The sequence below is a fragment of the Argentina silus genome (assembly GCF_951799395.1).
Source record: "Argentina silus genome assembly, contig: scaffold_205, whole genome shotgun sequence".
Lineage (NCBI taxonomy): Eukaryota > Metazoa > Chordata > Actinopteri > Argentiniformes > Argentinidae > Argentina > Argentina silus.
Genome location: NW_028152789.1, coordinates 16,412 through 30,000, shown reverse-complemented (window position 1 = coordinate 30,000; position 13,589 = coordinate 16,412). Strand labels below are relative to the sequence as shown.

Genomic DNA, 13,589 nt, shown 5'->3' with positions numbered 1-13,589 from the left:
ATCTAAGAACCTAAGGAACTTTTCAGAGAGACATTTTTTGGTTTTGTAACCCCGCCACTCCACATCAAGGGGGAAGCGGCTTCACCAGAGCGACAGTGAAGTAGACGCTGTCATCTCCGGCGGTTCTGACGCTCCCCGTGTCTGGTCCGCTCCACGGGAGAGCGCCGGCGGACAGGGTGTCCTTTACCTCCGCAGGACCCCAGATGAGGTTGTCATGGCGACCGGCCGTCAGGCCCCCCGCTGGGCCTGTCAGGAGAGAAAGTGCCTTCCGTGACCTCCTCGCTGTCGCCGGGTACCTCCGGTCCCGCTCTGCGCGCCATGCAGGAAAGTGCTGCTGAATGCGCATTAACTGGAAATGCTGCGGTTGCAACATAGTCTCCGAATTATTACGTTCTGGCGGATCGTTTCTGCAAACCAAGGAAATACGGTCTGGGGGGTCGTACTGTCTGGCTATACCAGCGTTTGACCGCCTGTTTTGACTTACGATACGTCAAAAACTGAAGATATGTTGCGCTACGTGAAGAGTTAGGTGAATTGCGACTTGCGACATAGTCAAAGCAGTGTTAGGCATTAACTTTGACTGGTTAGGGTTAGGGTGAGGTCAGGGAAGTGTCCCCAGCGTGATTCGAACCAGCAACATTCAGGTTATGCCTAATTCCAAACTGACCCCTAGCTCCTGTACCCCAAATAATATACACTTTTACACTTTAGGATCTAAAATCAGTCCTCGCTGACCTACACAGGCGTCCTGGACGGGTTAAATCGGCCATCTTGAAAAAGTCTCCTCCCAAGTCCCCTCTCTTTCGCTATTTACTATACTTATGCTATTGTTATTGTTATTGTCTTTTGCTATTTTTATTATTATTATTATTATTATTATTATTATTATTGCATTGTTAATTGTTGCATGGTTGAAGACTTGCTTGCCCTAAGCATGTCATTGCACTGTATCCAGTATACTGTGTAATTGAGAAATAAACTTTGATTTGATTTGATTCATGTAACAAGCTACAACTGTTCGCTTATGTGTCAGCAAGGCTCCCATTCAAAAGTAGTTCACAGCAAGGCAACAGTACGTTTGCTACAGTCTGACAGCTGCCTGCAGCTTTGTAGGGAGGGAGGATTGGTTGTAAAGTCACATGTCACAGACACATCTACCCCGTAGGCCTTGCCAAGTCATTATCGACTCTAATCCACATCACAGACGTCCTATTCAAGAGAGAAAACCCGTCTTTGCCAGAGGCTGTGTCCCAATTGGACCAAACACATAGCAGTTTCTGGATTAGCCTGTCACATCATTAGTAGAAATGATGTATTCGTAATGAAGTCTGCATTTTAATGTTCTGTATATTGGATATGTGTATATTTTGTTTTGTATTTGTATTAGGGGGCAACTGTAAAAGAGACTTTGGTCTCAGTGTGATTTACCTGGATACATAAAGGTTGAATAATAATCACAATAAAAACAATATATAAAGAACACAAAAAGAATAGGAAAGAAAATACATTCGACACTGTTTTGTGATAGAATATGAGCTGCTAAGAAACCTCGCCATCTCTTCCTTGACTTGCTTATCCCCAACTGTGAGCTATAAGGAAAAACTCTCATCCGAAGTCGGTTCGGTATGCAAAGGACGGCGTTCAGCTGCGAAACTCGAGGCATTACTATCCAAACAGATCGAACCGATTCCCAGCGTGCGCAAACCGGGCATGACTCGTATCTACCGGGATGTGATGACGTATCCTCCTCTGCCCGATGGAGGATGAACGGAAGCTCTGCCCTATATTAATCTGTTAAAACCTCCGTCGCTGTCTCTTCAGCACCGTTCACTGAGGGAAACCTGTCGGAGCAGCAACAACGGTCTCTGTGCTTGTTCTTCACCGTTTACCTGCAGAGAACTTTGTTATTTGTCATTTTCAATAACCTGATACTTCGATTGCATTTGGAAAATAATTAACCAACTGCTTTTATTGACTTTTGCGCGCAGGGCATATTATCACTGTAAGATCCTATGATGGATGGAATATGTTTGACTCTAGCTCTAAGAGTGTTGTTGATTTAAATGATTTTAAAGTTTTCTTAACTTTGTTAAATGCTCTCCTGTCAGTTCCGAAGTCCAGAACTATGTCTGAGACCAACACTTGATCCGTTCTCTTCTGCCTGTTGGTGTTGACTGGGAGAGAGAAGTTTAGTATTTTTCAGACCTGTTTAAACGGAGAGTCCTAACGCTCAAAAGGGAGAATTTCGCCACTTTTCTCGGACTGAATACTTCTAGTCGACATGCTCACTTTCCTAGTCGGACTTCTGTACCTGATCAGCGGACGCACGGTGCCGGTGCGCGCCAACGATGCCACCGGTAGTCGGTTCGTCTGCTCCTCCATCCCCCCGGGAGCTGACCCGGGCTGTCCGCCGGACGCCACCGGGAACCGGGTCCAGAGCACCAGCCCGATGGAGGACGAGCTGCGCAACACGATCCTGCAGCTCCGGGAGACCATCCTCCAGCAGAAGGAGACCATCGTCAGCCAGCAGGGAACCATCAAGGAGCTGAACTCCAAGCTGGCCCGCTGCGAGGCGGCGGCAGATGACATGGGCCGGTCCCGGGGTCAGAGCTCCAGACGGAAGGAATACGGGAAGAACACCATGGGGGACCTGCCACGGGACCCGACTGAGACAATCACCCAGCTGGGGAAGACCATACAGAGTCTCAAAGGTCGCCTGGAGAGCCTGGAGGTGAGATGATGATGAGGAGGAGGATGATGATGTGTGGAGTGGACACAGTAGACGATTTATTAAATCAAATCACATCAAAGTTTATTTGTCTCGTACATCGAATACAGCCGTAGATGCAATTAAATGCTTAGGGCAAGCTAGCACCTTAACAATTCAGCAAACAACAATCAAACAATCAACAGCGCTGTAACAGTATTAACAGTATTAACAGTATTAACAGTATTAACAGTATTAATAGCCATCATTGTCTTTCGTTTTTTTTATCCTACACAGTAGGATACTATACCCACACGATCAAAAGGTCACGTCGTAAGCATTTCAGAAGCAGTTATAAGCAGGGCAGAAGCAGTAATAAGCATGTCAGAAGCAGTAATAAGCAGGGCAGAAGCAGTCATAAGCAGAGCGTATTGACTTTTGCGAACAGGGCATATATCACTGTAAAATCCTCTGACTGATGGAAGATATTTGACTGTAGCTCTTAAGATAGTTGTTGATTTAAATAAGCATAATGTTCATGGCAGAGTCATCAACCCCTGCAGAAGTAGGCTAGATAGATTAAGAGTCAGACAGCAACACGGCGGAGTCAGGGAGCACGGTGCGTAGTCTGCGACTGGATGTCTGTCGAACATCCAAAACGTCTGGAACTGTTCCACTATGAAGACAGCACTGCGCGGTACTTCGTGTCTAACAGGATTTCATTTCAACACCACTTGACCACTCATTGTTTATGGGTTTTTTTAGGAAATGTAGCCTATACGATATATCATAGCAAGTACAGAATATTTGCAGGTACGTGTAGGGAACAAACAAATCAACAATGTTTAGTTAGTATTTGCTTCGTGGGTTCGATTCCCGCTGGGACCATATATACTGAAAAATATGTGCACTCACTGCAATGTAAGTTGCTTTGGATAAAAGCGTCAGCTAAATGGCTTATTTTATTATATCATTGCCGTCGAGATCAAAGCTTTGTAGTAGAGACGGCCCATTTCACGAGCCCATACTCTGACGTGCGTCTCTAGAGCAGTGTGCGTACTGATCTCACGTGGTTCAATAATCATATTTCGCAGATGTGTGATATTGAGGTCGTGTTTGTTATTGCAATTTTGTGCAATCCGATGTAACCTTTGTCTTTCTCTTCCACGCCATAATTAATGGGCATACCAAATATTTTACAACGCTTTGCTTTGCGTGACACATTACATACATTACATAATTATGTCTAAACACCGCATTCTCTCTCTCTCTCTCTCTCTCTCTCTCTCTCTCTCTCTCTCTCTCTCTCTCTCTCTCTCCCTCTTGTCTATCTCTTCTACCAATCTAATGCATGATTGAAAAGTAATTCCTCTATGTAATCAGTTATGTAAGATATTGCAGCTGGGAAGATAAAGTATGGTATATGATGATGTTTTGAGTCATGCCTGCTTTGATCAGAATCTCTTGATCATAATCATTGTATGAATATATGACAGGATGATTATTATCACCGGCGGTTTAGGCCTGTCATAAAAAATACAACAACTCCAAAGTACAAACAGGAGCATCGTTTCAGAAGTGTGTGTGTGTGTGTGTGTGTGTGTGTGTGTGTGTGTGTGTGTGTGTGTGTGTGTGTGTGTGTGTGTGTGTGTGTGTGTGTGTGTGTGTCGGCATGTGTGTGACTACCACAGAAACACACTGACTTCATTGCGCTGACTTTCAAAAACAAGGAAAACCAAACTATGACGTGACCTAAAAGACAACAGTGTTTCATAATATAATAATAATAATATTCCACTCCGCTCAGAATCCAGGACGAATGGTAACGGAATCATCCAATGAATACAGAGGATTAACTCTCTCTCTCTGTCCCCCCCCCCCCCCTCTCTCTCTCTCTCTCTCTCTGTCTCTGTCCATCTTCTGCCATCAATCTCGCTCTCTCTCCCCTCTCCTGCCCCCCTCCCCCTCCCCCCTCCACCATCTGCCCCCCCCCTCCCCTCCCAATAGCAGCAGCAGCAGCAGCAGAGGGCCAACGCATCGTCGTCTGCGTCCGGTGGTGCTGCCACGGGGGCGGGGGGGGCAGGAGGGGCTGGGGGGGCTGGGGGGGCAGGGGCAGGGGCAGGGGCCGGGGGGGCATCGTTCCCCGAGGAGTTACGGGAGCTGCTGAAGCACCGTCTGGGGGCCCTGGAGGGTCAGCTGCTGAGGAAGGTGGCGGAGCTGGAGGAGGAGAAGAGTCAGCTGTACAACGAGACCGCTGCCCACCGCCAACGCACAGAGACCACCCTCAACTCCCTGCTGGAGAGGATCACCGAGCTGGAGAGAAGTAAGGGGCTGAACAGATGACAGTTTCTAAGTATGAATGAGGCATAATGTGTTGAAATGTGACGCTTACTGTATACATTTTACTAAACAGTAGACTCTAACCAGTAGACTAACCAGTAGACTAACCAGTAGACTCTAACCAGTAGACTCTAACCAGTAGACTAACCAGTAGACTAACCAGTAGACTCTCACCAGTAGACTCTAACCAGTAGACTCTAACCAGTAGACTCTCACCAGTAGACTAACCAGTAGACTCTCACCAGTAGACTCTCACCAGTAGACTAACCAGTAGACTAACCAGTAGACTCTAACCAGTAGACTCTCACCAGTAGACTCTAACCAGTAGACTCTAACCAGTAGACTCTCACCAGTAGACTAACCAGTAGACTCTCACCAGTAGACTAACCAGTAGACTCTCACCAGTAGACTAACCAGTAGACTCACCAGTAGACTAACCAGTAGACTAACCAGTAGACTCTAACCAGTAGACTCTAAACAGTATGTAGTGTGTCTGTTGTCCTCGATGTTTTTAGTAAACGTTATGAGTTATCGGACACATCCACATCCGTTATGAGTTATCTTCCTCTTCCTCCCTCCTTTCTTCCTCCGACTCTTCATTTTCTGGTGCTTTTCTTTCCTTCTCTTTCTCCCCTGCTTTCTTTCCCCCTCTCTCCCTCTCTCTCCCTCTGTCCCTCTGTCCCTCAGATCCTGTTTGTGTCCAACCGTCACCCACTCTCACTCTAGACTTCTCCTTCATCCTAACATGTCTCCATGTCTCCATGTCGTCTGCAGGCAACAACGCATTCAAGTCACCGGAGGATTTCAAAGTCTCCCTCCCACTGCGCACCAACTATCTGTACGGACGCATCAAGAAGAGCCTCCCGGAGATGTACGCCTTCACCGTGTGCATGTGGCTCAAGTCCAGCGCCAGCCCGGGGATAGGAACGCCCTTCTCCTATGGCGTGCCAGGCCAGGCCAATGAGATCGTCCTGATCGAGTGGGGGAACAACCCCATAGAGCTGCTGGTCAATGACAAGGTAAGTCCTCTGTTCTTGAAATCCTAGATTTAGAGGAGGGGTTAGGGTTAGTAGGGGTTAGGGTTAGGGTTAGTAGGGGTTAGGGTTAGGGTTAGTAGGGGTTAGGGTTAGTAGGGGTTAGGGTTAGGGTTAGTAGGGGTTAGGGTTAGCAGGAGTTAGGGTTAGTACGGGTTAGGGTTAGGGTTAGTAGGGGTTAGGGTTAGTAGGGGTTAGGGTTAGTAGGGGTTAGGGTTAGGGTTAGTAGGGGTTAGGGTTAGTAGGGGTTAGGGTTAGGGTTAGTAGGGGTTAGGGTTAGTACGGGTTAGGGTTAGTACGGGTTAGGGTTAGGGTTAGTAGGGGTTAGGGTTAGTAGGGGTTAGGGTTAGGGTTAGTAGGGGTTAGGGTTAGTAGGGGTTAGGGTTAGGGTTAGTAGGGGTTAGGGTTAGTACGGGTTAGGGTTAGTACGGGTTAGGGTTAGGGTTAGTAGGGGTTAGGGTTAGTAGGAGTTAGGGTTAGTAGGGGTTAGGGTTAGGGTTAGGGTTAGTAGGGGTTAGGGTTAGTAGGGGTTAGGGTTAGTAGGGGTTAGGGTTAGTAGGGGTTAGGTTCTGGCTGTGGGCTAGTCCTTTGTTATGAACCCCCTGACTTGCAACCCGAACGTCGCTGGTTTGAATCGCGCTTGGCATGCTACTTTCTTTTGGTGCTAACCCTTCCCCTGACAACTTACCCAACTAACCCTAACCCTAACCCTAACCCTTCCCCTGACAACGTACCCTAACCTTAACCTCTGGAAGTTAATGCCTAACCCTTCCCCTGACAACTTACCCTAACCTTAACCACAGGAAGTTAATGCCTAACCTTAACCTCTGGAAGTTAATGCCTAACCTTAACCTCTGGAAGTTAATGCCTAACCTTAACCACAGGAAGTTAATGCCTAACCTTAACCTCTGGAAGTTAATGCCTAACCTTAACCTCTGGAAGTTAATGCCTAACCTTAACCTCTGGAAGTTAATGCCTAACCTTAACCTCTGGAAGTTAATGCCTAATACTGCCTAACCACCACGCAAGTCATAATTCACATGGTCAAGCATCCGTAAACATCGGTTGTATTCTGAGGCGTGAACATTCTGACATATGGACAATGAGATCAGGCTGGAATAGAATGAGTAGAATGTCCGGCTTGGTTCGTCCCGGTCCACTCAGGCCACAACAATCCACGACTACATACCACATCGTCACGTGTTCACGAACACCGAATGCAACGATGGCCGTCAACTAGTTGATATTAATTGTAGAGCCTGGTTGCCGGTTTGCTCCACAGAATATCACATCAAAAGAAATCAAAGTGTGTTTGTCGTGTACACAGAACACAGCCGTAGATGATGCAGTTAAATGCTTGGGGGCAAGCTAGCTCCTCAACAATGCAGCAGACAGCACAGCATAGAGCGGGGAGGCTCATTCTAATCCTGCGGCCTAACCTCCAACGTCTACTTCAAACAGTGTTTCCAGAACATAAGACTGACATTTTACCCTTGTTAACCAATGCTTTTTGAATCAAGACAATTTCTGATATGCTCAAAAGAAAATTTGGATGAATATTTCAGTGGTTTCTGCCTTCAAAGCGATAACAAAAAAAAAACTATTGTGATGTTAGCATAGACTGTGTAAATAGTTGATTTTGTCTGTGTTGCTGTTTGTTAGTGCTGGATGCCTAGGTAGACAGCAGACTGAGAGGGATTGGAGTTTGAATTTTTAAAGTTTACATATGGGCATGGGGTTTATTGGCAAAGGCAGGTCTCCCTACAGCTTCAGCATGAATTATACATGTGGGTTTGTCAGACGGACTCACTGACTGACAGACAGAAGAGAAAGAGAGGGTAGAGTGGGAGAGAGAGCGGGGGGAGGGGGGGAGAGAGAGAGTGGAGTGGGAGAGAGAGGGGGGGGGAGAGAGAGGGTAGAGTGGGAGAGAGAGCGGGGAGAGAGAGAGGGGGGAGGGTGGGAGAGAGGATAGAGTCGGAGAGAGGATGGAAGCTTTACAGCTTTGGAGAGCAAAATAAGAGAGATGGGTTAGAAAATAAGGGAGAGAGAGAGAGAGAGAGAGAGAGGATGATAGAGAGAGGGGGGAGAGAGAGAGAGAGAGGAGGAGGAGAGAGGGGAGGAGAGAGAGAGAGAGAGGAGGAGAGAAAGAGAGTGAGAGAGAGAGGGGAGGAGAGAGAGAGAGGGGGGGGGGGGGGAGGAGAGAGAGAGAGAGAAAAGAAGAAAAGGTAGCAGAATAGCCGGGGAGGGAAAGGAGGGAAGTTATTTCGAGAGAGAAAAGAAAAAGCGAGAGGGAGTCAGGATGCAGCACAGAATAGGATTCCTCTATAACGCAGTACATCCATGTGTGAGATATGTTCCTGGTCTTTTGATGAAGTCCCTACGGGGGCAATTGTTGATGCTGCCTGAGATACTGGATGTTAGGAGAAGCAGTACTAAGCCAAGAACACTCATTAGCTTAGCTACGTTCTCTCAACCGATGCTGTAAAACTCAGTCTGTTGACTGAGCACAGCAGAATTTTCAACTAGGTGTAGAGGAGGTGGTTTGGAATCACGTAGCCCTGCCTGAGAAGTGTTGCCCTCAGACCTTGAGGGTGTCCTCTTGGCCTAATGGTAGACATTTGGGTATTCCTCATGGGAGACACAGGTTCCAACCCCGCCCATCACATAGGCCTGAATAGCGGTGGTTCAAACCCTTTAACTCATTCAGTGCCGAGGGTGAATAAAGTCGCCCAAATGGTCAACATTCCCGAGCGCCAAGGGTGACTTTATTCACCAGAAATGCATCAATGATGATGCTTCATTTTGTAGCCAATCAGAGTGTTGTTGCTAGGTAGACACCACATAGAACACTTGGAACACTCTGGGTAGTGAGGGTTCCGGAACTGGCAGTTGGTGAGTTAACAGCATCAACACCGTTTTGAGGTGAATGTTACACCATGTACCTTTGGCAATGGCAGCGGGACATCTATAATCTGGTGCAAAAGCCTTGCAAATCTGCCCCTCTGTACTCCAAAATCAGATTTAAAGATGAAGAGTAAATCTATCCGGATTAGTTCATTCAAAAATCATATGGCAACTGCTTGTTGTTGCTGAGGTAATAGGCTTTGCTTTAATGGTTTGCTTTTTAATTGTCAGATGGAAGCAGGATCAACAGGGGGGTTTTATCTTTAATCAATATCTTCACAGTGGTGGATTTAGTCAGTGTATTTAAAGTACAACACTTCTGAGGCAGGTCATTTGAAGCGGCGATTGATTTCATTTGAGTCAATAGCAAAGTGGGAGGTATTTTTATGAATCAAATAATGTTGCTGTGGGCTTACAGAAAGCCACTTGTAGAATGTACTATAGTATAGTATAGTATAGTATAGTATAGTATAGTATAGTATAGTATAGGATAGAGGTGAACCTCTATTTGAGCTAAACAACTAGCTTTGCTACAACAAAGTTGTACATATCAACAGAGATAAAGAGAGAAAAGATGACTATTTTCATGACCAAATGATTTATGAAACACTCTGCATATGCCTCTCTACTGACTCCCTGCAGCTCTGCTGTAACTAGTGTGTCGTCAGCTGCTTGGTGATCTAAGATCCGGCTCCTGGCGTGCGGTGATAGCATCACATGGCCAGCCAGGAAGGAGACACGCAGCTTCAGGTTTGGGTACTTTACTAACGTGCGGTGATAGCATCACATGGCCAGCCAGGAAGGAGACACGCAGCTTCAGGTTTGGGTACTTTACTAATGTTTGTTTTGGAGTGTGGTCGTCCCACTCTTATATTTGTCATTTTTTACTGGATAGAGAGAGAGTAGAGAAAGACAGGAGAGAGTAGAGAAAGACAGGAGAGAGTAGAGAAAGACAGGAGAGAGTAGAGAAAGACAGGAGAGAGTAGAGAAAGACAGGAGAGAGTAGAGAAAGACAGGAGAGTCAGGAGGAGAGGGTGTGTCAGCAGGCGACCCCAGACCACCCCAGGCCATAGAACTGGTACCAGACCACTGGACCACCCCAGGCCATAGAACTGGTACCAGACCACTGGACCACCCCAGGCCATGGTACTGGTACCAGACCACTGGACCACCCCAGGCCATAGAACTGGTACCAGACCACTGGACCACCCCAGGCCATGGTACTGGTACCAGACCACTGGACCACCCCAGGCCATGGTGCTAGACCACTGGACCACCCCAGGCCACGGTACTGGTACCAGACCCCTGGACAACCCCAGGCCACAAGGGTACTTTACAAGTTAACAATCAAAGGTGGCAATTGCGATTCCCTTTAGGAAGACAAAATGGCGCTGATTGCTTGAACCAAGCGTCCAAACACTCACTCACTTTAACTTAACATGTCCTTGGTCTGATAATTATTTTTCAAAAATTAAAAAAATTCAATGAATGAATTCCCCATTTGCGATCGTTGAATTCTAATTCTAATTAACCTCCTGAACTGAATTGAAATGGAACTGAACCCCAAACCTGGCGTGATTCTGCAGTCGCTAATGTGGCCTAATGGACTGAGCCTCGCGGTGGCGGCCAGTAAGAGGTGATCAGGAGTCAGTCAGGGATGATTGGATGATTGGATGATTGGATGATTGGATGATTGGGATGATTGGATGATTGGATGATTGGATGATTGGCTTAAGTCGAAATGCAATTTGTTGGACGACCTTTGGCAGTTCGGTCTCGACTCGACGGAAGAGATTAGCGGCAACAAAGAGAAGAACCACGCGTGGTACAGGCGTGGTACAGGCGTGCCCCCCGTTGTCTCATTGCTGCACCCCACAAAACAACGCTTCAACTTCCAACAGACGCCTTTGTCGGGTAATTAACCTTCGGTTCACCTTCTCTACGTCGTGTGTAGTCTTACACGCCACTATCGGCTACCTCTGTAAAACCAGCCAGCGCGTTCCACTCCCCTTCTCCCTGCGGTGAAGCGATGGATCCTCTGTGGAGCATGATGTCATGGCAGCAGAGTGTTGCTAGGGCAGCGATGAGGTAACCTCTTGCAACCGGCGGTTCTTCTCTGTGGTCTTTATTTCAAAGCACAATCACAAGAGGCCATGTTGTTTTTCTCTGACTGCACCTCAAACATGCACTGCATATAATCATTGCTGAAAACCTTACTGAAAAGTGTGTGTGGGTTAGGGTTAGGGTTAGGGTTGGGGTTAGGGTTAGGGTTGGGGTTGGGGTTAGTGTTAGAGTTAGGGTTGGGGTTGGGGTTAGTGTTAGGGTTGGGGTTGGGGTTGGGGTTAGAGTTAGGGTTGGGGTTGGGGTTGGGGTTGGGGTTAGAGTTAGGGTTAGGGTTAGGGTTAGGGTTGGGGTTGGGGTTGGGGTTAGAGTTAGGGTTAGGGTTAGGGTTAGGGTTGTGTCATCTTCATTTGGGATGTTGTAGCTCATTTAGAAAAGACAGACTATGATGTATATTAACGTCAGATAACAATTATTTTCACCAAATATGAAAACATTTGTCAGTAGACGGTGATGGTTATCTGGTAAAAATAGTGTGTGTGTGTGTCTGCCGCCCCTGATTTTAAAGTGTGTGTGTGTGTGTGTGTGGGGGGGGTCTATAAAAGTCCATAAAAAGCCTGTCTTGTAGGTGCCTGTCCCAGTTTGCCTGGCTCAGCTGAGCAGACGTTCTGATGCCCCTCTTCTGCCCCTCTCCCCCCCCCCCCCCCGCCCCGGCCCCCGCCCCCCCCCCAGGTGGCACAGCTGCCCCTGTCGGTCAGCGATGGGCGCTGGCACCACATCTGCATCACCTGGACGACCAGGGACGGCTTCTGGGAGGCGTACCAGGACGGGGAGCGGCTGGGCACCGGGGAGAACCTGGCCCCCTGGCACCCAATCAAACCCGGAGGAGTCATCATCCTGGGGCAGGAACAGGTGAGCTCACTGGAGAGAGAGAGGAGGGGTGGAGGTGGGGTTGGGTGTGTGTGTGTGTGTGTGTGTGTGTCTGGCACTGCCATCCCACTGAAGAGAGAGAGGAGGGATGTTTGTGTGTGTGTGTGTGTGTGTGTGTGTGTGTGTGTGTGTGTGTGTGTGTGTGTGTGTGTGTGTGTCTGAAGGGAGTGAGAGGGGTAGCAAGGGAGAGGAAGGAGAGAGAGGCCCTTCTCACGCTATCAGCTCCTCACGATTACCTCACTTCTCTGCTGTAAACAGCCACAGCAGTACCACACACACACACACACACACACACACACACACACACACACACACACACACACACACACACACACACACACCTCACTCCGGGAGGACATTAGCGTGACCGGATATCTCCATGACAGCATCTCGCTATCTCTATGGCGATGGAGCGCTGAATGGATCACGGGGGGGGGGGGTTAAAACGTGGAGCGCTGAATGGATCACGGGGGGGTGTTAAAACGTGGAGCGCAGCATGGCTCCCCAGTCGCACCATACATCTTTCATGAATGAAATCGATAGAAGCGTTTTATCCCAGCGGCACGTAGAAACCCTGGGCTTTTAATAGACCTTTTATGGATCACATTTTCATCACAGTAAGAGCTTGATGTGGTTTAGTCCTGATCTCACCCGGTCTTCAGAGGATGTGGGTTAGTCCTGGTCTGACCTGGTCTTCAGAGGATGTGGGTTAGTCCTGGTCTGACCTGGTCTTCAGAGGATGTGGGTTAGTCCTGGTCTGACCTGGTCTTCAGAGGATGTGTCTGGTCTGGGCTGCTTTAGGCAGTATGTCAATGTGTTTGTTGAATGCAGAAACAGGTGGATGACGTTGTATAGATTCTATACACCCATCTAAATCCAATCTCTCTCTTTCTTTCTCTCTCTCTCTTTCTTTCTCTCTCTCTCTCTCTCTCCCTCCCTCCCTCCCTCCCTCCCTCCCTCCCTCCCTCCCAGGACATCGTGGGCGGTCGTTTCGATGCCACCCAGGCGTTTGTAGGTGAGCTGAGCCAGTTCAACATGTGGGACCGGGTCCTGCGGCCCGTCGACATCATGGGCATGGCCAACTGCTCCTCCTACATGCCTGGGAACGTGGTGCCTTGGATGGACGCCAACGTGGAGGTCCTGGGCGGAGCCTCCAAGGCCGCACTGGAGATATGCGAGGACCGCGTCTTCGATTCGTAAAGGATTTAGTCTTTGGAACAGTGACCCCCCCCCCCCCCCCCCCCTCAGATACTGAGAAGCTGGACTGTACTGTACGATCTCTGTGCTGCCTCTAACCCCCCCCCCCCCCCCACAGGTATCTAAGTTGATTCCAGACCTTCAGTACAATATATATCCTCCCTGTTCCCCCACAACAACGACGTTTTTTCTAGCGATTCCGAGTGAAAGTACACGGTCCTCGTGTTCCACGCTCATTCCAACGTGATCCTCGCTGACCGTGACTGAACACTCTCAGAGACTCCCACGCCCGAGGACATCCGATCTCCTCCAGATCGCCATTCTGTGTTTTCCTTTTGCTAGATATGCTTTTGATGCCCGGTTTTATGTTTGAAAACCAGATCCTGGTGAATGCGGTTAAAGACCACTGATGAGGA

The 13,589-nt window shown here is 48.2% G+C and overlaps 1 protein-coding gene across 1 annotated transcript; it reads left to right on the top strand.

The window, feature by feature from the left end:
• Positions 1–2,215: 2,215 nt before the first annotated feature.
• Positions 2,216–13,176, top strand: LOC310824629 (neuronal pentraxin-2-like; the record flags this gene model as incomplete). The annotated part of the gene is made up of 5 exons (XM_083697891.1): positions 2,216–2,731; positions 4,715–5,030; positions 5,822–6,066; positions 11,779–11,958; positions 12,949–13,176. The coding sequence occupies exons 1-5, from the start codon at positions 2,282–2,284 to the stop codon at positions 13,174–13,176; spliced, it is 1,419 nt and encodes a 472-aa protein (XP_083554017.1). The 5' UTR covers positions 2,216–2,281.
• Between the last annotated feature and the right edge of the window lie 413 nt (positions 13,177–13,589).